Source organism: Mytilus galloprovincialis, chromosome 10 (genome assembly GCF_965363235.1).
Source record: "Mytilus galloprovincialis chromosome 10, xbMytGall1.hap1.1, whole genome shotgun sequence".
Taxonomy (NCBI): Eukaryota; Metazoa; Mollusca; class Bivalvia; order Mytilida; family Mytilidae; genus Mytilus; species Mytilus galloprovincialis.
Window position 1 is genome coordinate 71825311 of NC_134847.1, and position 26370 is coordinate 71851680.

General features: G+C 31.5%; 1 protein-coding gene across 1 annotated transcript in view; it reads left to right on the top strand.

Moving 5' to 3' along the window:
* The window catches only part of LOC143048301 (cysteine and histidine-rich domain-containing protein 1-like), a 29370-nt gene extending 12108 nt beyond the window's left edge, over window positions 1–17262 (top strand). Inside the window, exons 2-9 of the mRNA XM_076221905.1 lie at window positions 1810–1916; window positions 2712–2789; window positions 5006–5177; window positions 6711–6775; window positions 11378–11448; window positions 12129–12231; window positions 13242–13430; window positions 14364–17262. Of these exons, the coding sequence (XP_076078020.1) occupies window positions 1810–1916; window positions 2712–2789; window positions 5006–5177; window positions 6711–6775; window positions 11378–11448; window positions 12129–12231; window positions 13242–13430; window positions 14364–14483 (905 nt within the window). The 3' untranslated portion in view covers window positions 14484–17262. The remainder of the gene's footprint in view (window positions 1–1809; window positions 1917–2711; window positions 2790–5005; window positions 5178–6710; window positions 6776–11377; window positions 11449–12128; window positions 12232–13241; window positions 13431–14363) is intronic.
* Window positions 17263–26370: the final 9108 nt, after the last annotated feature.

The following is a 26370-nucleotide window of genomic DNA, read 5'->3' on the forward strand; positions in this document are numbered from 1 at the left end:
AAATTGAAAGTCATGAAAGTAGGAAAAAAGTGGTTTTTTTTGGATAATTTCCAGGATATGGCTTTAATAGAGAGCAATTTCATGAATACTTTGACGATGCTTTTTCTGTGACATAGTCACTTGTTTCAGAATATTTCCCCTATTTACCTTAATGGTATATATTAAGGTATAACATTAGATTTATGTTTCATCATGGTCATTATAATACTTTATTCTGACTAAGTTGGCTAACTGCACATCACATGTTATTCCTTAAGCAATTGCATTACTCAATAAAACTTACCATTTATGATAACACGTGGTCCCACAATAAAGTGCACAGGTGAATTAAATAAAATTATTATAAAATTTGTGTTTTATAAAATTTGTGTTTTCATGATCATAGCTAAAAAAATGTAATTATAAGTATCAAATGCTTAATTTTGTAGCTTCATAGGGTTGTAAAAGCGTTGATCGTGTGCACATTTTTAGAATGAAGCGCTTCCGCCCTTTATACAAAATATACTTTGGTCAACGCTTTCACACCCTAATGAAGTTACAAAAAGAAGCATTCAATTCATAAATAATGGAAATTTTTATTCTGAAACGAGTGCCTGTGATCTGTGAGTTAGAGCAGTTTGTCTCATCGCTCTAAGAAAGTTAGTGATGATGAAAGCAGATTTGACTGTGCTTAATTTTGACGTATAAACACGGTATGAATGCTTTTGGATAACAAAAACCTATTTATAAGATAACAAAATAATTCTTTTTATTGGTATATACTAATTTTAAACATTTCAAAACAAATAAAAGAAATTATAGATATACATATAAAATGTCTTTTATCAACTGATGAAAAATGCGAGTATCTAGCACATTACAGATTTTGTAACGATTTTAAATTCAGTAAAAAAAACTACATGTATAACTATAAGATAAAATTATAACCCTGTTCAAGGTAGACAATCAACATATTGACTTTATGAAATTAAACATAGACTCATAATTCAAAGGATATAACTCTTGTATACAAATGACACATCAATCGAATTATTTAGCTGCGAATTTGTGCGCCACCTTCAAGGAAGATTCTAAATTATCAATATAACCATAAGTTGTTAATCTATAGATACTGACGACTAATGAATGCTAACCACAGTAAAAAATATTTGTTTGAAATTTTTTAATACTTACTCAGAAAAATGCTCGAACTACTTGACTTTCAAAGCTCACAATTAACGTGTTTACACACTGATATAATATGGTTGTTAAACATTACAAACCTGTAATCGTATAAGACACTATACATCTCGTGTGCTTGCATTAACTTATCCAAAAATATATTTATTTCAAGCCTAAATATTTCGACATGTTGTTTACGTTTTATAAATTTTAGAATTCTAATTGTGTCAAATTCCGGTTTAGATTTGACTAAATACCAATATCCTGATATCGTCAGGTAAATATGCTATATGTTGCTGTTGACATTTCTGCACAAGTACATTTGTGAATTTGACTTATAAACAAATGTTTTCTGTTTCCTACTTTTTGAGTTGACCCTCCCCCCCTCCTGAACCAGGTATGCAATAAAGCAGTGTCCATTGTATGTACACATTCTGATAATGTACAATTTTAAAATGTAAGAAATATTTACTTCTAGATGTTGTATTTTTGTAAATTTGGACTTAAAATAGTTTTTAAATAGTCTTACAATATATGCATCTCCAATATTCATGATATTCACAAAATTTATAATGTACATTGTAGCACATAATATTTTACCACCCCTCTAGGTTTCTCATTTTTATTCTCAATACATATTAATTTCAGGATGTTGCACCTACCATCCAGGTGTACCTGTGTTTCATGATGCTTTGAAAGGATGGTCATGCTGTGAAAAGAGAAGCACTGATTTCACCCAGTTTCTTAATTTTCCTGTAAGTATATGAGGTAAAATTGAGAATGGAAATGGGGAATGTGTCAAAGAGACAACAACCTGACCAAATAAAAAACATTGCAGAGGGTCACCAACAGGTCTTCAATGTAGCGAGAAATTCCCACACCCGGAGGCATCCTTCAGCTGACCCCTAAACAAATATATACTAGTCCAGTGATAATGAACGCCATACTAATTTCCAAATTGTACACAAGAAACTAAAATTAAAATAATACAAGACTAACAAAGGCCAGAGGCTCCTGACTTGGGACAGGTGCAAAAATGCGACGGGGTTAAACATGTTTGTGAGATCTCAACCCTCCCCCTACACCTCTAACCAATGTAGAAAATTAAACGCATAACAATGCGCACATAAAAATTCAGTTCAAGAGAAGTCCGAGTCTGATGTCTGAGGGCATATATGTCATGTATGTAAAAGCTTGATGTCATTTATAAAGAGTTACCTGTCATCTAAAAGTTGTCTAGAGTACCCTGTACTCTGGTCTGTCTGTCAATCAACAGCACTATCATGTCAGATGTAAATTAAAATTATGCCAACGGATGTCAAAGATAGGATAAAAAGTGATTTTTTATTACAATTTTTTTTTAATTTTTAGACATTTTTTTGCAATAAAATTGTTTAAGGTTTTAAACTAAATGCATTCCAAATTTATTCCTTATGTCTTCTGGTGGAGATTAATTAGTACTGTTTACGTTATTTGTCAAAATTTTGGTAAACAAATGAGAAATTTCTTTCTGCTTGGATTTCATGATCAATGAAACTTTGTTACTGCAGGGTTGTACAACAGGTCAACATAGCAATGAAAAGCCAAAAGAACCAGAAAAACCAGAGAAAATTGAAAATGAAGAACTTGTAAGTTTTAATCTAGATATATACAAATGTATGAATGCTAAATAAACAACTAATATAAAAGAAACAATTATTAACTTACATACAAAGTAAAAAGCCTGTTTTTATCTTGATATATACAAATGTATGAATGGCTAAATAAATAACCAATATAAAAGAAACAATTATTAACTTACATACAAAGTAAAAAGCCTGTTTTTATCTTGATATATACAAATCTATAAATGGCTAAATAAATAATCAATATAAGGCCAATTAAAATTAATTGATAGATTTTCATCCCACCCGCCTCTCTGAAATCATCCCGCCCAGAATTTGCTTATTTTTAAATATTTACGATTTCCAGATTTTGTTCATTTCCGTTACTGGTAACTGTCAATAATTTTGTTCCTTCAAAACTTCCTGTTTCAAATTACGATTTTTGTATTTCTTTGAGTAATTAAAGATGATTCTACAGATCTATGAAGACATCATCTACCGAGAATAGAGATTGATTACGGGAAGGGCATAACATATTCAGCTTACTATTAATACGCTGTTTCCAAGAATGCAAATCGCTGCATGACACAAATTTCTATGATTAGAAAACTGTGGAATTTTTTTTATTGATACTGTACAATGTCAATGACTTTGTATTTGGAATTTTGGACTGTGAATTTCAGAATGATATCCAAAGTGCAAGAATCGTGAAACACATTGGTACAAAAAATGACTGACTTAAAAAAATTAACACAAGCACAAACTTGTTAGATTTTTTTACCGTTTATTGAGTTCAAAAAGTCAGCAAACATGCACTTAGATTTACCCACGGCTATTGTTTTTTGTTGACAAACTGAAAACGCCCTCTGTCCCAATACCCTCAATAGGGTCTGTTTGAGTTTTCATTTTATTCTGTACTCATAATTCTTGTGTTGCATACCAATGCATATTTGCTTCATTTTATGGGGACATCAAGAAAGCAAAATTAATTTGGTGTAGTTAGTCCAGCTGAAGAGAGCATTTCTCCACGTGGTTGCCGTTTACTAAAAATAGGTTCTGAAGCATCAATAGCATCATGTACATGTAGAACAATGGTTGCCAATATAAAAAGATATTAATTATGTACGATTCCTTATACATGTACATACATGATATAAGCTTATTATTACTCTTGCATATATATTAAGAACACGTCACAATATAGTTTGATATCTCCCAATTGATACGATAATCCTGTGCTTGCATTTCCTATCATGATTTTCTTGATAGAGGGTTGTTGCTTACAAGGAAGCTATTAAATCAAGAGTTCCAAATGGTGAAGTTGAATTTTACAGACGCCATCAGGAGTTGGTTGACCGTTATGGAATAACCGTTTCACAAATGATATCGGATATGTTCCTTATGTCGCAACTACAAGCCCCTTCCCTTTCATAAATGTGACCTACCGAATTAGACTATTTACCGGATTTGTTATCTCTCATAAGCAACACGACAGGTGCCACAAATCATATGGAGCAGGATCTGCTTACCCTTCTGGAGCACCTGAGATCACCCCTATTTTTTGGTGGGGTTCGTATTGTTTATTCTTTAGTTTTTATATGTTGTGTCATGTGTACTATTGTTTGTTTGTTTGTCTTTTTCATTTTTAGGCATGGCGTTGTCAGTTTATTTTCGAGTTATGAGTTTGACTGTCCCTCTGGTACAAATGTATCTTTCTTCCCTCTCTTTGATTTGAAATAAAATAAAAAATAAAATCCTCCCAACCACCCCATTTTTTTTCAAAAATTTGGATGAAAATGTACAAATTAAATTTAGTTGACCTAAAAGAAACAATTATTAACTTGCATACAAAGAAAATAGCCTGTTTTTATCTTGATATATATACAAATGTATGAATGGCTAAATATATTACCAATATAAAAGAAACAATTATTAACTTGCATACAAATAAAATAGCCAAAATCTGCATATGAATTTAAATAATGCATACAGCTTGAGCAAAGCAGATAACATAAATGATTTGGTACAATACTAACAATAGTAGATAATTCTTTTTTAATAAAGGCTTTAAAGACAATACATGTATATTAAGACCTTCATCATTCCATGTATATCAAAGATGTTAAGTTAACGCATCTTACATATTAACAGATAAATTTATGTTTGAATGTGCCTCGACTAACATGTCTAATTGAATTATAGTTTATTTATTATATTATCAAGTAAAATTAACATTTCAGTTAAAAGAAAAGGTGATAGAAGTCCGACAGCCACAACCGAAAACAAGATCAGCTGATGAAAGACCTTCACAGTATGACCCTATGCAAAGGTTAAAGGTTACAGTTGGTGCATCACTTAAACAGGCTTTGGAAAAACAGATGAAAGAGCTAGAAATATCAAAAGCTACAGATGGTATGGATGGATATTTATGTTTACTGTCTGAATAGCAGTGAAGAATCAACAAAGTTACAATATTTATTGTTGCAATTTCATGAAAATCTGCATACAGCCATATGTATCAGATATCAGAATGCAAGTTCTTGTTATCATGGTTATTGAGAGTTCTTATTATTGCTCTACTCACCAAGTCAAATTAATCGCATTCATTCAAAACTCTCAATAATTTCTGAATTTACCTGAGCAGTAAAAAAAGATATTGAATTTATTACATTACAACAATGGTTTTATTTGAAAATGTTCCTCTTTTGAGAACTTAATAAATAATTGTTAAAGGATATATTTTTGACCATTACACATCATTGTTCATTGGTGCATCAGTTTTTGTATTTCATGCTTAGAAAAATTTAAACTGTTTATAAATATAGCAATTGGCAGAATCTTACATGTACATGACCTATAGCTATATGCTGTTAAAACAAGTAAATGTTAATGATGTCACTACTATATTTGAAGTGTAGGTCTTGTGTCTTTTTAATGGGAGTTTACAACACTGAGATTTCATGAACACTTGACTTGATCTCATAATAAACATGAACTTGCCTTAGAATATTGTTAGTTTATGGTTTTAGTGGATCTAAGTCAACAAATTGGTTAATTCAGGATTAAGAAAGGAGAAGAAGCGGTTCAATATATACAAAATGTAGTTAAGGGGGCTCACGGGTATAAATCATTTTTTTTTTTAATATAGAATTTCGCTATATTTTTGTATAAATGAACTTTATCATATACTTAATAGAAAAATTAAATAAAAAAAGAACTAAATTACAGAAATCGCTTAAATTTTACAATTATTTAGTTTATGAACAGCTTATTTGAAAACAATAATAAAAAATATAGGTCACCAATGAGTTAGAAAAAGATATTTTGATTTTAATACGAAAAATGGCATTTTTGCACCAAAGGGAGATAATTTGGAGCTTTTTCAATGATACAGATATTTTAAAAGTCATCTGGGACCAAACCAAATCGATTTTTTGGGGTCAATTTTTGTGTACCATATTATAAAGTAATAACTAATAGTGTAATAAAAAAAAATTGTAATGCAAAAAACAAATGTTTAATTTTTCGCTAAAATTTTTGTACCCGTGAGCCTCCTTAAACTGATGTTTTTAATGGAAATTAATGTCTCCACTCAAGAGAGTTGTTAAAATTTCAATTTATAATTATTTAATATTGTGAAGGAAATAAACCACTTCCCCAGAACCAGTTGATGTTAATGTATGTTTTAGGAAAATTTTGATTCCCATTGCATAACCTCCACAAAAAACAAAGGCTATTTTTAGTTCAATGGGATATTTTACTCTGCAAAAATTTGAATGACCAATTGAACACAAACTGATTCTTGGTAAAAGTTTTATTTCCTTTGCAATACAATACTGCTTTGCAGGTAACTGAACTTAAATATTTATTTCAATCCATTTGCCAGCTTTATTTTGTAAGCAGCCTTTACAATTTGCAAGTATGAATATTTTATTCTATTTTTAGATACAACAACCACAGAAAATGGTATAAAGATTGGGGAGACTTGTAAAAATAATTCTTGTAAAGCAGTAAGTATGCATGTTCTAATTATCCCTCCTTTTAAGGAGCACCAGCATAAGATTTGGTAAACATTGGTAAAGAGATTTGTGGAAAGTTTTAAGGAATAGGCATTTACAGTAAGATTAAAGAATAGCTCTTAGGAATGTAAACAATATAAAGGGACAAAATAAAACTGTCACATATTGTCTAGTCAAATTTTTTGTGTGTGTCCCTTACAATAACTTCAATTGTCTTTTTAACATACTTGTGAAATTTAATTACTGCTACATGTACAGGGATTTTCATGATTACAACTTGAAGGTCAAGTTCTGTTTAAAGGACTATAATAATTAGCTTTAATAAGGAGATGTGATATGATTGACAATGAAACAATTATCCAACAAAAAGGACAAAATGTTAAAAAGAACAGGTTGGTGTATAACCATAAACAGTTTGCTAAACCTATATCGTTGATATCAAGCTAGGTTATACAAAAAGAAACATTCAATAGAGAAAACGGAAACCAATTTGAAAAAGGAAAAAAAAGGAAAAGAAAAATACATCCACTGGACTATAGGATAAGGACATGCACTCAGAGTATGTAGTGGGTTTAAAACATTTGGGTTTGTGAGTATAAGCTCTCCTGCTTTTCATTTTTATTGGAAAATGACGCGTCAGCGGCATTGTTCCAATACCATTGACCAGACCAACAGGAAGTCGATTATTGCCTCCGCCTACCGCACTCCGTTTCATATTTACTATTTTACAAACTAACTGGTATCTGCTTGTATTCCGCTACACTTGAACAAAGTGTTGTAGTCGGACGGGAACCAGTTTACATACTTTATTTTATTTACAACAAAAATGTTGACCTGTCCATAGAAAAGCTTGTATAGTCCGCAGTTTTATTTTCCAAAATTGGACCTTCCAGAGGGGGTGCGGACTATAGAGTATAATATTCAAGAAATAAGAGAACAAGTTCAATTTCGCGGCGAGGTGGTTTGTTTACGTTCCGCCGTTCTTGTTATTGATATTGTAGAGAGCGCTCTCATCATTTTTCAAACTAATAATTTTAACTCATCCATATTAATAAGTTATTTCTATTTAATATCAAATTAAAACTGATAAATATAAAAACTAAACCTTTTATTACAATTTCACGTTTGTTTTCAATGCATTGAAATAAACTGGTATCTGCTAGATTGAAACGATCCAAACATAGTAAAAAAGACAACCGTAAACCAGCTTAGAATTTGTAAACTGCAAAATGTAATCCGTTATTGTTCATTCCGTTTTGGTGTTTCATACCGACTTATATGGTTTGTATAAGCTTAAGACCCTTCAAACATTAATGTGATAGGTATATTAAAGACTGTTTTACTTTCAAAGTCGTATTATAGTGATATCTGTCATGTATGGATTTCGACTCTCACCGGTTAATTTCCTCTTTTACACATGCTTTTTAAACTTCCTGTTTAAACATCGCAAGTTTCAAAATTGTTTTTCAAGTGAATTAAACTTAATTTTAACAATCATGAAGCGTTCTAGAATCATTTTCAAGCAGTTTCTACTTCTGTTTGATGATGGAAAACAGGTTTTCTCAAGAAAATACTGCAAACCATCGCAGAGGATTTGAAATGTACAATTCTAGTCTGCACCTGGTTAAATCGACATCTAGTCAAATCGGCACCTTTTTTAAGTCAATTTGGCATCCAGTAATATTTGTTATAATATTTTCTATTCAATAAATTAATAACTTTTACCAAGTACATAGTTAATATGTTGTTGTGTATAAAGGTAAACAACAAAGCCCTTACCCAAGCTGTTGTTTTAACAATGAGACAATTAGAAAAATAAAATGGAAAACTATGAGTCCCTTTCAATAAATCAAACTTTCATGCCAAATAATTAGCAAATTTAAGGTGGTTTTTTTTTCAGGAAAGTTTAAACAGCATTAAACCAACAATCCTGTAAAATGCTCAACTGGTTAAAATTTGCATAAAAAATATCCAATACCTCCCATTTAGTTGAGAAAAATAAAAATTTACAAAATGTTCATGAACCCCCAAAAATGTAAAAGTTAATATTTTTGGACAATCCCTTCCTTAGGTATTTAACTCTTTTTGCTTAAATACTGAAACAAATTCTGGCAACCCCTTGCTAATTTTACTCTTTTTGCTTAAAATACTGTTAAAAATATATATTTAACATGGGTGACGAATTGACTATATCAGGTGTCGATTTAACCAGGTGCCGATTTAATAAATAATAATAAATAAATAAGCTTTATTTAGAGTCGGCATGGTATATAAAACATAGACAAACATAAGCTCTAATGAGCTTTTAACCGACGATTTGTCAAGGTGCCAATTTAACCAGAATTTGACTAGAATTCTTAGAAATTACCTGAGTTTCATTAGACCTTTGATAACAGTAACAAAAAGATTATTTACCTAAAATTTTGTGGGAGAAGGGGGTTCGGACTATGTACCAGTGAGAAATATACAAGCCTTCCTACTGTATTTATTTGTACAATTCAGGTAGTCTTGACCTATTCATTTGTCTTAAAAAAAAACCAGCCAGTTGTCATCTTCACTTCACACACACACATATACGAATATCAATTATATGCTTACAAGACATGTTGCATTGTTAAACTAATTACGGTATGTGAAAATCAAGACTTGCATGAAAAATATCCCAATATTAGAGACAGTGGCGTCATTTTTCCTCAGAGCTTTCAGCTCTTTGATTTAAAAAAAAGCAGTTCTTTTTACTAGAATTTTTTTATTGAGTATGTGTTGCCCTTCTATGAGGTATAGGTGAGAAAATAAGTGCATTTGTTATTCCCTTTTCGTATCCAGTGTACTTTATTTGTCAGAATTTAATATTTATACATGTTCATGTTTGCACTGCCCATCATTGAATCTCTAATTTAGTACATGTATATATATTGCTGAGAAAAAGTAAAATCACCAAAATACTGAACTCAGAGGAAAATTCAAAAAGGAAAGTCCCTAATCAAATGGTCAAATCCAAAGCTCAAACACATCAGATGAATGGATAACAACTGAAACATAGTTCTATATATGAATACTGTAAGAATAAGAATAAGAATTTTATTAGTCTAAAATCCAAACAATAGGATTGTTACTAAAATATACAACAAAAACAAACAAACAGACACATACATGTGAACCTCCCGACGGGAGTACAATAATCCCGTTTTCAGGGGTCTCCTCCCGTCCTCCCGTTTAGGAGAAAAAACTCCCGTGTATGAAATATTTCATGAATGAAAATTTTTGGACGCCATATTTGATAATTTCCTACTACGTACGGGTGTAATTGACACCTGTGTTAAATTTCACCTGTAAATCATAGAAGATATATATTTATATGGCTTCACTTGACAGCTTGGGTGTCAAACATACTGCTAATCAACTGGCTAACTGCCGTTATGTAATAAAAACTTTGTGTATTAAAAAAAAATATTGTTACTTCCCTTTGAATTATCCTGTTTTAAGTTATTTTGCTCTTAAAAGTGTAAATTTTAAAAAGACTATAGATGAATAATATTTTAATCAAATTATCATAAAAGGATGGTAATTAAATGAATTTAAATGTTTTGGGACAAATGAAAAAATATAAATTTATAAATTATTTTAGCAATCTAGACTTCTTTTCAAGGATTAAATTAAAGTTTATATTGAAAGTCTCTCTACAAATTTTGTGAAAGAAAATTATAACAAGTACATTTTAATTTAAATTGAATAAAAGTCCCATATATCTAGTATATAACATTCAATTAATTCAGTTAACAACATAGCAAATTATTTCACACTGTCTTAAGTCTTTTATAAGTTTTCTACAAATATGACTTTCATAAAGCTTAAAAACCTTGCAATACTATTGTTAGTGTTTGCTATTCTTCTTATTAATTAATTTATCATGTTGCAAATCTACATCATATATGTATAGCATATTTCTTTCTTATTTGTCAATACAGTTACCAATGATAAGGAGATGAAGACATGAATACAAATCTATACAAATATATGATTTATTTGCAAGCAGTGAATACTCAATTATCAAAAACAAAACCAAACAAGAAACAGATTCTTCTTAATATTTTATTTTCATTCAAATAGAAAGGCAATAAGGGTACTATAAACATATTACAATTTGATGGAAATTTGAAGAAAAACACCATTTCTACATCATACCGTTACATTTACGACAAAATTTATGTCGATAAAAAACCTCCTGATCTGAGTCCTAATCTCCTGACCAAAATTTCCAAATCTCCTGATCTGAGTTTCACAGTCCATCACATGTATGCAGACAGTGGCATATTAATTACAAAACGATAGTCATTAAACACTACAAACATGTAGCATTGAAAGAAAAACAAAAACATAGATTATTAGTATTAATTATAATACTATTTTTGACAGCATGCCTCCTCTTTAAAATTGTAAAGAGGGATTATGTTAATAAATTGCGAAATAAAGATGGCGCAAAATTTCCCGGTTTACTGTAAAGGAAAATTATTAAATATAGCAAAGGTACATGTATTCTCTGTTTAAATACTTCACATAGCAATTATGATTTTGTTTTGATTTTGATTTTAGTGCTATCAGGGAGAACAAAGTAACGAAGAAACCTGTACATTTCATCCTGGTGTTCCAATATTTCATGAAGGGTAGGTTTTATATGTTATTTAGGTCTACGACAGGGCATAAAATGCGACATCCTGGTTAAGGGTTTTTTATTATCTTTCATTTTATACATGTTTTTGGTGTGAAACCATAATTGTTTTTATTATTTTTTCTAGTAACAGGTATTTGTTAACATTCACCATGCATTATAGATTATAAGTACATGTTGTATATCTATTTTGTACTCTACTTATATGCCTATTGGGAAATGGCTATTAAAACCAATAATATTCTTCTTAAAATATATAATGAGAAAGTCTTCAAATGGGATATGTTATAGAAGGTTAAGGGGAATATAAAAAAGGCGGAAGTGGACACTTCTGGTAAGAGCTCTATTCTACCAAAATTTTTTATTTATATAACTAAGGTAACTAAATCTTTGTTGTATGAATTCAAAAGAGAGTACTACATCTGTATTCCACCATATCCTAGGTATGAATTTCCACAGTAACAAAGCATTGTTCTGTTTCTACATCTGTATTCCACCATATCCTAGGTATGAATTTCCACAGTAACAAAGCATTGTTCTGTTTCTACATCTGTATTCCACCATATCCTAGGTATGAATTTCCACAGTAACAAAGCATTGTTCTGTTTCTACATCTGTATTCCACCATATCCTAGGTATAAATTTCCACAGTAACAAAGCATTGTTCTGTTTCAGGTTGAAATACTGGTCATGTTGTAGGAAAAAAACAACAGAATTTGATAATTTTCTGGACCAAGCTGGCTGTGAGACAGGAAAACATGTATGGGTTAAACAAGAGGTAATTGTATTTTATGTTATATCTGATTTGTGCAGGGCTTGTTTTTATTGTCTCGCTAGACAGAGTCAAAAAGCAAGACTGCAGTTGTCTAAGCAGTGGCACATCAAATGGAGATTATTTGGCGCTTCCCCCTCAGTCACAGTCTATTGATTTTTAAACTTATGACTAAAAATAGATAATGTTTCTTTTTCAACCTTTACTTTAACATAAAAAAAATGAATATGGGTAGATCATTTTTCCATGTCACTTATTTTAGGAGAGCTGTGGTGTAGTGGTTAGTGCAAAAACAGAGGGTCCTGGTTCGATCCCAGATCTGGGGAGAAAATTTCTAGGACTGCTCTTCCTTGCCACCATTTGTGAGTATGGTCTTGAGAAACGATAATAGTCCGTTGGAAGGGGACGATAAATGGCTGACCCGTGTTAAGAGAGAGCCACATCTCTTGCACGTAAAAGACACCCTTGTAGATTTAAAAAAAAGAGTAGGCTAATGCCACTACAAAGCAGCACTCGCACCAGCCAAGTGGAAAGGCATTATTAATATAAGTTGTAATAACTTGTCTCCCAATCCACTATAAATAAATATGTTTAAAGTAAGACATAGGTATGCTGTTTCTGGCAACAGCTTCAAGAATGTATTAGTTTGGAATAAGGTCTAGTTTATGGTGAACCACAAGTGGTAGGTCATTCATATTAGAAATGTAGTTGTCTAAGCAATGTAGATTATTCGGACCTGCCACCTAAGTCATGGTCTATTGATTTTGAAACTTATGACTAAAAATAGATAAGGATTCATTTAACCCTTTTCTTTAACTTCAAAAAATTAAATATGGGTAGCAAATTTTTACATGTCATTTATTTTAGACCCCTTTAAATATAGCATATTAAACAATTTGAATTGTTATTAGAAAGTGATTCAATGTAAACTCAAATATGTTGTGAGGGATCGATTAAGATAAAAGCTTGTCAATGAAAAATTATCTTAGTCATTTGGTTTTAATTGTATTTTCTAGGTGCCTGGTGAGAAAAAATCCTGTAGATTTGACTGGCATCAAACTGGACCATATATAACATTATCTGTATTCTCTAAAGTAGCAGATCCTGATAAAACTGTGATCGAGGCCAACAAAATTATGGTTAATATAAATATAGTATTTGAAGGAGGGAAAAGTCTGTTTGAGAAAAATGTACATCTTCGAGAGGTGAGTGAAAACCTTTGCATTGCTAGGCTAACTTATTATTGAAAAAACAAATTAAATATTCCACCAGCACATATTCAGGGACAGATCAGTTTACTCAGGCTTCCAACAATTCACCTAGACTCGTTCAAGGACTAAAACAGTTCACACACATTGCTATCAAGAATTAGTATTAAAAATCACATGTAACAAATTTTTTTGATGCATCAAATACCCATTTAAAAAAATATTTCTCTTCAATGATGCCTGCTTAAACTATATTGGAAATGCAAAAATATCCAACAATAAACTGAAAACATAAAAAATAGGACTTAAAACCACATTTGGAACACCTTAATGGGTTTTCCCCTGGGTCAATAATTTTTTTCGCCTCCTTGTCCTCCAAAACAATATTGTATTTGCCACATTTAAAAACAAAAATTCTCCTCAGTGATGCCTTCTTAAATTATATTGTAAATTCAAAAACCAATAAACATTATGCCACTATAAAAGCATGGTTTACTTGGCAAACGTTCCTTCCTGCAGGCATTTACAGTGTACAAGCAGTGGTAATACACAGTAACATAATCTGGAAATAAATTCAATGCAATGAACATGATGAATGCATCTTTAAAATACTAATTCCTTATCAATGTTATATGATAAAAAATAATCGGTATGTGAAATAGTTGAATATTGTGAAGAACAAAAATGCCATAAAACCAGAAAATAGGTAACCAAGACAACTAAGCAACAATTGTACATTGTATGAATAATATTTGTCATCATTTTACGACTGAAATATATCTTTAATATGATTGAGCCAATTGTATACTTTAGAAAGCTAATTTTAAATCAGGTTTGATCAGATTGTACGACATATATTACGTGAATGAAAATGTGTATTTATATGTTTGTTTATCTATATATCAGCTACAATGTTGGTTTTTCTTTCAGGAAATTATTCCAGAAGAAAGTAATGTGAAGATGTTAGGCACAAAAGTAGAAATAAATCTAAAGAAAGCAGAGCCATTTAGCTGGGCAGATTTAGATTATAAACCTGTAGAGAAATCTTGACACAAGAATGACTAGTTTATATAATAAATCAGTAATAATATAGAAAATGTGTTTTATGATTGTGCAATTGTTGAAACATTCATCAATTTATGAAACATTTTTTTATGACACATTTAAAATTTACTTGTTTGACATACCCCTTGTCTTTGGAATTGCAGTAAAAGAAAATATCACCATTATCAATTCCAATAAAGCAATAATTTTCAAATTAAACCTTGATTCAGGACATCATGCAAAAACATGACATCATCAGCTTTATCAAACCCCAAATTTGTATGATGTCATGTCAGACCTGTAATCTGTATGATGTCATGACACATAAAAACAATATGTGAGGTATACATATAATAAAGTGTATATAATATGGCTGTTTTAATTTTACACACCATATCAACCCTAAACTGATATCATTCCTTGAGCAGAGCTCTTGAGATTGTATTAGTCTCTTGGTTGATACGGATGTGATATTAAAAAAGCCATATGATATTCTCTATTTATTGCATGAATGCCATGGAAATTGATAAAATATTACGTCATCTTCAAGTATTTTTGCATTAATATTTTATAGTGTAACATAGATTATATCTTAAATATGTTATTGTTTTCTTCTTTACATGCTCAGTATGAAATATAATCATAATGTTTTAAGTTGATTGGTTTATTATTGATATAATGCATTTAGGCATGTTTTGTTGAAGATATCATAATGTGAAAGTTGAATTAAATTGTTTTGCTCAGAAAATATGTACTTTGCTTTACCTTAATTTTTTTCAATGTTTTCTAAGCCATATACAGCATGCATAGTTACTGATTATATCCTATTCATCCAAAATGTCAATGTTTAATAATACAATATTATGAAAGAAGTAAAGTTTGTACTCATAATAACACATAGCTTATGGTTTATCCTGTGTGCATAGCATTAATTTTGATAAAGTTTTCTCATCTGTAGTTTATCCTGTATACAAAGCATAAATATTATAAAAAAAAAGCTTTATCAAATGAAGAACATGCTTTTTGTCGAGCCTGCAACTTTTGTTGCAGAAAGCTCGACATAGGGATAGTGATCCGGCGGCGGCGGCGGTGTTAGCTAACTTCTTAAAAGCTTTATATTTTAGAAGGTGGAAGACCTGGATGCTTCATACTTTGTATATAGATGCCTCATGTTACGAAGTTTCCGTCAGTCACATGTCCAATGTCCTTGACCTCATTTTCATGGTTCAGTGACCATTTGAAAAAAAAGTTCAGATTTTTTGTAATGTTGAATTCTCTCTTATTATAAGTAATAGGATAACTATATTTGATATGTGCGTACCTTGCAAGGTTCTCATGTCTGTCAGACAGTTTTCACTTGACCTCAACCTCATTTCATGGATCAGTAAACAAGGTTAAGTTTTGGTGGTCAAGTCCATATCTCAGATACTATAAGCAATAGGGCTTGTATATTCGGTGTATGGAAGGACTGTAAGGTGTACATGTCCAACTGGCAGGTGTCATCTGACCTTGACCTCATTTTCATGGTTCAGTGGTTATAGTTAAATTTTTGTGTTTTGGTCTGTTTTTTTCATACTATATGCAATAGGTCTACTGTATTTGTTGTATGGAATGATTGTAAGGTGTACATGTGTAGCGGGCAGATGTCATGTGACCTTGACCTCATTTTCATGGTTCAGTGGTCAAAGTTAAGTTTTTGAGTTTTGGTCTATTTATCTAATACTATATGCCATAGGTCAACTATATTTGGTGTATGGAAATATTTTATGATCTTTATGTCAGTAGGGCAGGTTTCTTTTGACCATGACCTCATTTTCACGGTTCATTGCACAGTGTTAATTTTTTGTGTTTTGGTCAATTTTTCCTAAACTATAAGTAATAGGTCAACTATATATGTTGTATAGAAGCATTGTTAGCTGTACATGTCTGCCTGGCATGGTTCATCTGACCTTGACCTCATTTTCATGGTTCATTGGTCTTTGTTTAGTTATTTTGGTTAATGTTAAGTTAATGAGACAGTTGTAATAAAGCTTTATACTTGGGACTATCAACATAATATCAATGATTAATATAGAAGGCGAGACATTTCAGCGTGTGCACTCTTGTTATCAAATTTCATGGTGAACTTTCGTATCAACTTTTCAGACTTCCATAGTCAGATATCTTCTCTGGTGAAACTAATTCTAGAGGGCAATAAATATTTACAATTTACATTCAAAGAATTTTAAGAGGCAGAACTACGATATATGTTTCCTTTGGAATTTTTATATTTATTGTGTGTAATATTTGATTTCTTTGGTTTTTTGTGTACTTCTAAATTGTCAAGTCAATTGTTTCAATAGACTTATTTATACCTTTTTGGATTGTTAATAAAATTGATGATTTTGAGGGATTTCATGTCAATACTTTACTATTGAATATGTATCTTAAATTAATAATTACAGAATGGAAATCATCTGATACATGATGGTCACTGATTTAAAAATAGACAATCTACCACTTTTGCAAATTTAAGGAATAAAAACTTTTCAACATCGTCTTTATAAGAAATATTAATCATTCAGCATACCATAGGATTGAAAGTATTATGAGAGTTGTATTTCAACCACATTGTCAGCTTACTAATGTATTATTTTGTAAGCCAATGCATTGTTATTCCACATTTATTCCACATTTTCTACAAGAATATTTGTGATGTATTTATTTAAGAAAATAAACATTTACTGTATTGACATCTTTATGATATGCATCCCATACAATATGAATAAAGAAATATGAGTGAAAATCGTTTCAATTGCCTTAAAACAACCAGAGATATTATGGATTCATTATCGTCATATGAGGTAAAAGTTTTCTTGTAATTTGGGTGCAAACATTAACTACACTACAAAATGGTGAGTCTGTAATTACCATATTTTGTGCTCATCTGTACTTACCTGTACTCGAGTTTTGTCTCAATTTTAATTAATAAGTCTGATTGAGCACTTGATAATGTTGGTCAAGTTTGAAAATCTCGAAAAAAGCTGAACCTGTAGTCTCGACCAATGCTGTAAGCATAATCAGTTCAAGATGGGTTCTCCAGAATACAAAAAAAAAGATTTAAAAAATCCTCCCTCAAAATACATACTGTGTGTTAAAAAACAATATCTTCTCAATGTTTATTATATTTAATTGAATTGGAATGTTTTTGATATTTCCGTGTTTGTTTGTTCACCACTACAAAAATTGCCATTCTTATACATAAAGGGATGGCCTTTGCAAAAAAGATAACATTCTACTTTTGGCTTATTAAATAAAAACATATCTTTACTTATGTCAAATACTTTATAAGTAGTGAGAAAAGCTTCAACAGTAAAATAACAAATGCCATCATGACTGATATTCTAAGTTAACATCGAAAAGGACCAACAGACCTAGTTTTTGTGAAAAATGATAAACGAAAAACAAATGATCCACAACAAACAATGACAAACCACTGAATTATAAGGTCCTTCAACATAAGGCAGGAATAAACATGCTTACAAAGCACTCCGACTAGGTACTTAATGTTGAAGTACAACTATTTGTCTTTATCCTGATACAGTTTGCATGACGATTCATTCATTTGCCAAAAAAAAAAAATCCACTAAAGAACGACTCGTAAAGATCAATGAATTTAGACGTTGTACAGGTTGGTTACATATGAAAAAAAAAGAAGTAAAATCACAAAAATACTGAAGTCCGAGAAAAATTCAACAAGGACAGTCCCTAGGCAAATGGGAAAATCAAAAGCTCAGACACATCAAACTAGTGGAAAACAATTGTCATATTCCTGACTTAGTACAGGTATTTTTGTATTTAGAAAATGGTGGATTTAATGGCAGTTCGTAGACCACCCTGTTTATTACAAAGGTAGCAATATTTATGTCATTATAATAATCCCATTAAGCGTTATTATTCCATATTTTGGAACTTGAAACTACAATAACTGTGGCATCAAAAATAAAAAAAAACTGTAATCTGTATTTGAACAATACACGTGAAAATAGATCTTTTGAACATGATATTAGATTAATAAAGTAACTCGAAACTACAATGATGATACTACAGATGTTTTATGAAGTTTTTCCGTTATAAAATGACCCCGTTAACATAACTACTAATAAAGTACAAGAGATAAAAAAAGTCTTTTAATATACAATAAAACAAAAACATCCTGCAAGCACAAACAAAAAAAAAGAAGAAAAAACCCCTCATAATATGTACATTTTTTTCAGAAAAAATAGCGGTTATACAAAATATGACTAACCCAATTTGTTCTCAGATACTGTTATGACAAGCTTGATAAAAGTACTAAGTTGACCAATGCCTATTTATATCTTGCAGTTTCTAGCAATACATGTATATAAAATAGTATTAATCGACACACAAAATGTGTTTATTTTTCAAACTTTTTACATTGTTACTTGTAATGGACTTGATTGCGTAGCCTTTTACGTCCTTTCATATTTTCCCATCTACTTGTCCCTGTTGTGGTTTGTTCCCCAAAATTATCATAATAAAAAATAAAACTTTTTATAAAATTTTCAAAGTAAACTTTAGATGATTTTTTTTGAGTTCAGTAAATTGTTTCGGCAATAACAGCAAAACTATTTGACCATACAGCAGACCGAACCAACCATCAACAAATAAACAATCACTTTATTTTACATTGGCTGGTTTTTTTTTTGTCAATCTTGTTTAATATCATTACAGAGAGCCTTTTCATTTGTTGGTACTTCTGGAACAGCATAGGTGTTTAAACAACGTCATCAGATCCGGTACAACAATTATTCCTATCAATATAGTAAAAATAATTACACCAGTAATTCCTATTACTTTGGAAGATAGCCTCTCGTCTTTCGCACTTATTAGAGATCTTCTGTATGCTGATGTGTCCTTCCTTTGAACTCGAATGTTGTTCAATACTTCTTCAATATCTTCGTAACTTCCCTTTGTTTGTTGTTTCGATTCTAAAAAGTTGAATCAAATAATATAGTAATAATATAAAACATGCAATAATTGCACGACAACATCATTGTAATTTCAACTTTATAACATATAATTCAGAATGAAACTGGGGAATTTGTCAAAGAGAAAACAACCCTACCAAAGAGCAAACAAACAGCCGAAGGCAACCAATGGATCTTCAACACAGCGTGAAAATTTCAAACCGGAGCCGGGTTTTAACTGGCCCCTAAACACAAATGTATACTAGTTTAGTGAACATGGACGTCTAACTGAATTCTAAAACATATATATGCACTCAAATAAAATAAAACATACAAGACTAGAAAAAGGCAGAGGCTCCTGACATTGGACCAGCGCAAACATTGGGTAGAGTTTAACACCTCTATGCCTCTAGCCAATTTAGTTTAAACAACCACACACCAGCAAGCACAGTAAAACATGATACTACTATATAACAGTAGTCTCAGGAGACTACTATATAAGAGTAGTCTCAGGTAAAACTAAGTTCCTTTCAGTTATGAAACAAATGTATAGTGTTTAGATAAAACTTATACGAATATAGAATCCATATATGAAGAAAACGTGAATGGTAGCTCATAAACAGCACACATTATAATAAAGTTATCACGAAAAAGGTATACACATTTTGAGAAACGTTCCCACCCATGCTAATAATCACCTTGAGATGTCTACTTAATTGATATGTAATGAATATTGACTTTCTTACCATATATATATTTTGAGTTGAATTAACGTTTCAAAATGAAGAAGTCCAAAACTGTCTGGTAATAATGTTGTATTTTAGCTACTATTTTATTTCCGGGAAAATCATTTTTAAGCATATTTCAATTAATACTTTTGAAATTTATGTAATTATGTTTAAAGCTTATTATGATAGTAATATGTTGATATTATGTACGTATTATGTTCATACAAAATCAAAGAGAGGCGAAAACGCCAAAGGAACTTTGGCAAATTTATAAGTCGAAAATTAACTGACCACGCCATGGATAAAAAGAAACAACACAAACAGACAAACAGCTATACGCAAAACACATCAAAGAAAATTACAGACTGAGCAACACAAACCACACAAAATATAGGGACGATCTCAGGTGCTCTAGGTTGTGGCAGATCCTGCTCCACATGTGGCACCCGTCGTGTTGCTCATGTTAGTACATACATAAACACGAGGTAACGAATACTTTCTTTTGGTCAAGAGAAGGCCTTCGAATGGGCAAGATTAGGAACTTCGATTACATTTTCCTCGATATGCTATCGCATACGCACGATTTACGTGTATAAGGTAGTGCTGGTAATGCTACATGTCTCTATCCAGGAAGTATCGTAGATTTTACATAAATATTACATTCCACTTAAAAGTTGAAAGAATATTAAATGAAAATTTATGATTGATACGGTGCTTTTTGTCCGCAATTTGCTTTTCGTCCGCTTTTGCTTTTTGTCCGTTGCTTTTTGTCCGTTTTGCTTTTTGTCCGACACTTTTGCTTTTTGTCCGTTGCTTTTTGCCCGTTTTGCTTTTTGTCCGACACTTTTGCTTTTTGTCCGTTGCTTTTTGCCCGTTTTGCTTTTTGTCCGATAATTTTGCTTTTTGTCCGAAACCTTTGCTTTTTGTCCGTTTTGCTGTTTGTCCGCTGATTTTGCTTTATGTCCGATATAAAAATGTGTTGTGTTTGCAGGTTTCATTTTGAACTTCGAAACACCATGCCCTTTTTGGAGTTAAATACAAACCATATTCACTTTATAAATGGAGGGGGACTCGGAGAATTTGAAAATGAATGATATAAGTAGATATAGGAAGATTTGGTATGAGTGTCAATGAGACAACTCTCCATCCAATTACCAATTTATAAAAGTAAACCATTATAGGTCAAGGTACGGACTTCAGCACGGAGCCTTGGCTCACAACGAACAGCAAGCTATAAAGGGCCCCAAAAATTAAAAAGACCTGAAAAGGCAAATTTTCTAAAAAAACCCAAAGCCAATGAATATGCCATCCGAAAATATATTCACATGTCCTAAACACCAACCTACCACGAATCGAAAATGAAATGATCGATCACCATATATATAACGTTACAATAATCCCAATGAAACTACTAGCCCAATATTATAGTAAATTTGGCCACAATATCCCTTAATAATGAGAATCAGGAATCAAGAAGGATTACGATGAACTCACCGGTCGCCAAAATATGACCGCAATGATTAGCATAGAATACAAAGTTGAAAATACAACTTAAACTTAATTGTAAATTAAAACCCTTGAAATAAGACATTTTGATTAAGACTATCTGACAGAGCTTACATGTTAAGAATGTGAAGAACTTCTTACTTAAACTATCGGACGACTCCTTATTAAAGATATTGCCGATAACTGAAACTATTTTGATTAGTGTTTTTTTTTTTTGTTGTTGTTTTTTTTGTCCTTAATCTTGAAAACATATATGGTCAGAGAGAAACTTCGTAAAAGTTTTTAAAGCTGACTATCAAGACGATAAAAACAAACTTGACGAAATAGCAAGGACAGTAGTGGAATGAAAATACAAATTTTGTTAGATTGAAATTTGCATAAAAAATTTTATTTCCTCCTTGGTCGGTTTAGCTCAAGTTGACGTCCTTTATTGCTCAGCTATTCAACATTTGTATCATTTTTTTTCTCTGACATCACTGAAGAGATATGCTTAAATGGCTGGTGCAATAAAATTGGTACTGTTAATATTATTAGAAACGACCTTATGATTATCGAGAAGGGGTGTGGTTGTTTGGATAATAAATTTTCATCCTATTTCATAAATAAATCCTAAATTGTCCTGTAGTTTAGAGGACAGGCTTTTTATCTTAATGTTGACATGAAGATGGGCATATTTATTTATGTTCCATTACTGACATAAAAATCCATCCAGAGTTTTTTTTATTCAACAGTATATTATATGAAGTTCTTAAAAAAACTTAACAAAATGTATATGCGCGCAGAATTTAGACTGGTGCTTTATATCTTCTTTGACCTTTAATCGCTTTGTTTTTCATTTAGAAGAACATATATATAAGATTTGAACATACAAATATTAATATTATTACAAGCGTAGATTTTATTTGTTTGATTTTTAATGTTTTTTAATTGGCATTTTTAGGGGGAGATAACTCTGAAATAGTGATTTTCTGAAAGAGTCTACATGAACGTTTGCTATATAAAATTTTAGCAGGACAAAACGCATTGTGACCCTATCTTATATATTGATATTCTCAAAGCAGTTTCTAAAAGCTATCTTCTCGCATTTTGTTTTAAATTTTATCATTTAATTTAGCTTCTGATCACATATAATGCTGTTTTTCCCCGTATACTTCATACAAATTCTGTCATTTTGTCACAACCTGTAGCTTGAGAAAATGCTCGGTGACCTATCATATTTATTATGTTTTTGAACATTTCACAATATATACTACGTTAATGCGTTTTGGAAAAGTCTGTACAAATTCTATCATTTTTAATCTATACTCCCATACCCCCTTAAAGACGATTTTCACCTTTTTACCAAAAATGATCAGCAAGTCAAATTTTGCCGACATAGTTAAGCAGACTGTGACTCTTTATAGGAGTTATTGCCCTTACATGAGGATTTGTTTTAACTCTTTTGTGTTTTGAGTTAAACTAAAGAAAATAGAAGGTAACTAGACAACACATGAGCAGCAATGCAAAATCAACGAAACAGATCACAAAGGCTCTAAAGATCTAGTTTATTTTTATTAGATCTATGTATAGTTGGTTAAAAAGACTTTTAAGACTAATGTCGAACACTTTTCGATTGATAGATTTTTGGAACAGATGTGACGTACAGGGTTATTTGAACGGATGTTATTCGAGTTTGAACGTTTTCTAACTTAAGTATGACTTTATTGCTTTTACTTTCGACATGTAAAGTTAAGCTTATGTCATGAATTTTTCGCCATTATTGTAAAGAAACTTCAATATACAGCAGACTATATGCCAGCTCTTTTTGACAAACACTGACAAAAAAATTAGGGGCGTAATTTAAGGAGGCTTTTCCCAGAATGCAATTGCTCGTAGTCTGTATTTACCCTCTACAGTAGACCAAATAATCCACAAATTCCGCAAAAGGAATCTTTTTATGATAGGTCGTGTCCAGGGAGACACAAAACATCAAACGCCCAGCAGGACCGATGCATTTGTCTTAAACATTCAAATATTGATTCCACGTGGCTTTCTAATTGGCACGAGTATCCATTGGTATTCATGAAGCTTTATCAGTTTGCGTGGAAATTAATTTAGAGCACGGCGATCTTTCCTTGGTGATATTTGAATGGCCTTCCGGCGTAAAAAAATATCTGTTAACCAACAACCATCTGATGTGTACCAAAAGCCGTCAGCAAAGGTCACACAGACAGTTTGCTACCTTCGTGGACCGAAGTCTGGCTTTTCGCGGGATCCTATTACACATCTAGTGTTGTCACTACCATGTGCTGTAGAGATTTCGCTGCACAACATGTCAGAAACATTCTTTGTTAGGACTTTATGTTGATAATTCGACATTGGATGTTTCATATACCCATTGTAGCCAAAAAATGACAATGAAATATTTTTGTTCGATATCTACAGAGCCCCTAAAGTGCTAAAGATGAAATTTTGAAGTTTGTGCGCGCGACTTTAAATCTAGTGCGCACAACTTGAAATCTTGAGCGCACAAATTTTAAACTTGTGCGCACAACTTTTCATCTTGTGCGCTCAATTTTTAATCTTGCTTGGTTTAACTGCACTAGACTGAGTTATATTTGAAGATCATGGATATCTTTTTAGTACCGGACTCCATGTGAGAATGAAGCTGTGCTATGTGCTCTGAAAAACTTTGCACAGATTGACAAAACAAACCTTCAGATTTTCTTGATTGCCACTCTTGTTAAAAAGGGGGAATAAACTGACAATTGCAACCTAATCGTAAAAGAAATTCCACATAATGAACTAGTTCAGAAACCAAAGTACATTATCCGGATATGGGAACCTTGATCAATCCAATGAAATAACAACAGCTTTACAATACGTAACAACCGACTGTTAAGAACGTTTTTAGAAGCCTTATCTTTCTTGAAAACATTTTTTCTGCTGATAGAGATGCAATGCAGTACTTGAGAAAATACACCAAAGAAATAGTTCAGGCCAAATTAAAAAAAAAAAATCTTTTGTACAGCGTCTGACTTAATGTTGATAGAAAAGACAGATATTCCATTCACAAGATAGTCTGGGTTATGTGGGAAACTTTTGGAAAGTAACAAAAAGCTACGAAAATTATCCCTCGTGTTTAGAACAGAATTTAATGGTTTCTTATCGATTATATTTGGGTAATGGACATCATTTAAGTATTAATGTGTAGGTCTGTCGTCAAAAATGTTTAGGTATAAATAATAAATAATAAATATGGTGTATAAATTCATGACACACAATTTCTACATACACTTAACAAAGCCCAAAGCAACGGGACAGCAGTTTTATTGCTGTTCTTTTTCTCAAAGTCACAGTGATGCTTTCAACGGTCTCACCGCATTGCAAGTTCAAGACGGAATTCTTTCTGTTTGTCTATAACGATACGTAACTATATTAGGGTTTTTGATTGCAAGATAACATAATAACAAGAGGCTCTCAAGAGCCTGAATCGCTCACCTGGTAAACAATGCCTTATTGAACATATTGAACCATGCCAGGCAAACATGTACAGCTAACAATTCTTCAATATTACAAATATATATGACTTACTGTTTATAAATAAAGAAAATGAGACCAAAACACAAACACTTAAAACTTAGCAATGGACTGTGAAAATGAGGTCAAGTTCAAATAAAACCTGCGTAATCGACATATAGATCATAAAATATTTTCATACACCAAATATAGTTGACCTAATGCATAAAGTATTAAAAAAACTTTATTTTATACACCCTACTGATCATTCAGTTGAAGTTTGGTTGAATTTGGTTGAGTAGTTTTAGAGGAGAAGATTTTTTAAAGTTAGCAAATATGATGAACAAATTGTGAAAAAATTGTCATTAAAGGACAATAACCCCTTAAGGGGTCAATTGACAATTTTGGTCATATTTAACTAATTTGTAGATCTTACTTTGCTTATCATTTTTGCTGTTTACAGTTTATCTTTATCTATAATGATATTCAAGATAATGACCAAAAACTGCAAAATTTCCTTAAAATTACCAATTAAGTGGCAGCAACCCAACAATGGTTTGTTTGATTCGTCTGAAAATTTCAGGGCTGATAGATCTTGACCTAATGAACATTTTTACCCCTGTCAGATTTGCTCTAAATGCTTTCGTTTTTGAGATATAAGCCAAAAACTGCATTTGACCCCTATGTTCTATTTAAAACAAGGGCGGCCATGTTTTTTGACGGATCAAAAATCGAAGCATACATTTTGTGCAGGATAATCTAAGGAACTATCATGCTAAGTTTCATCCAAATCCATTCAGTAGTTTCAGAGGAGAAGATTTTTTAAAGTTAGCAAATATGATGAACAAATTGTGAAAAATTGTCATTAAAGGACATTTACCCCTTAAGGGGTCAATTGACAATTTTGGTCATATTAACCTATTTGTAGATCTTACTTTGCTGATCATTTTTGCTGTTTACAGTTTATCTTCATCTATAATAATATTCAAGATAATGACCAAAAACTGCAAAATTTCCTTAAAATTACCAATTAAGTGGCAGCAACCCAACAATGATTTGTTTGATTCATCTGAAAATTTCTGGGCTGATAGATCTTGACCTAATGAACATTTTACCCCATGTCAGATTTGCTCTAAATGCTTCCGTTTTTGAGATATAAGCCAAAAACTGCATTTGACCCCTATGTTCTAT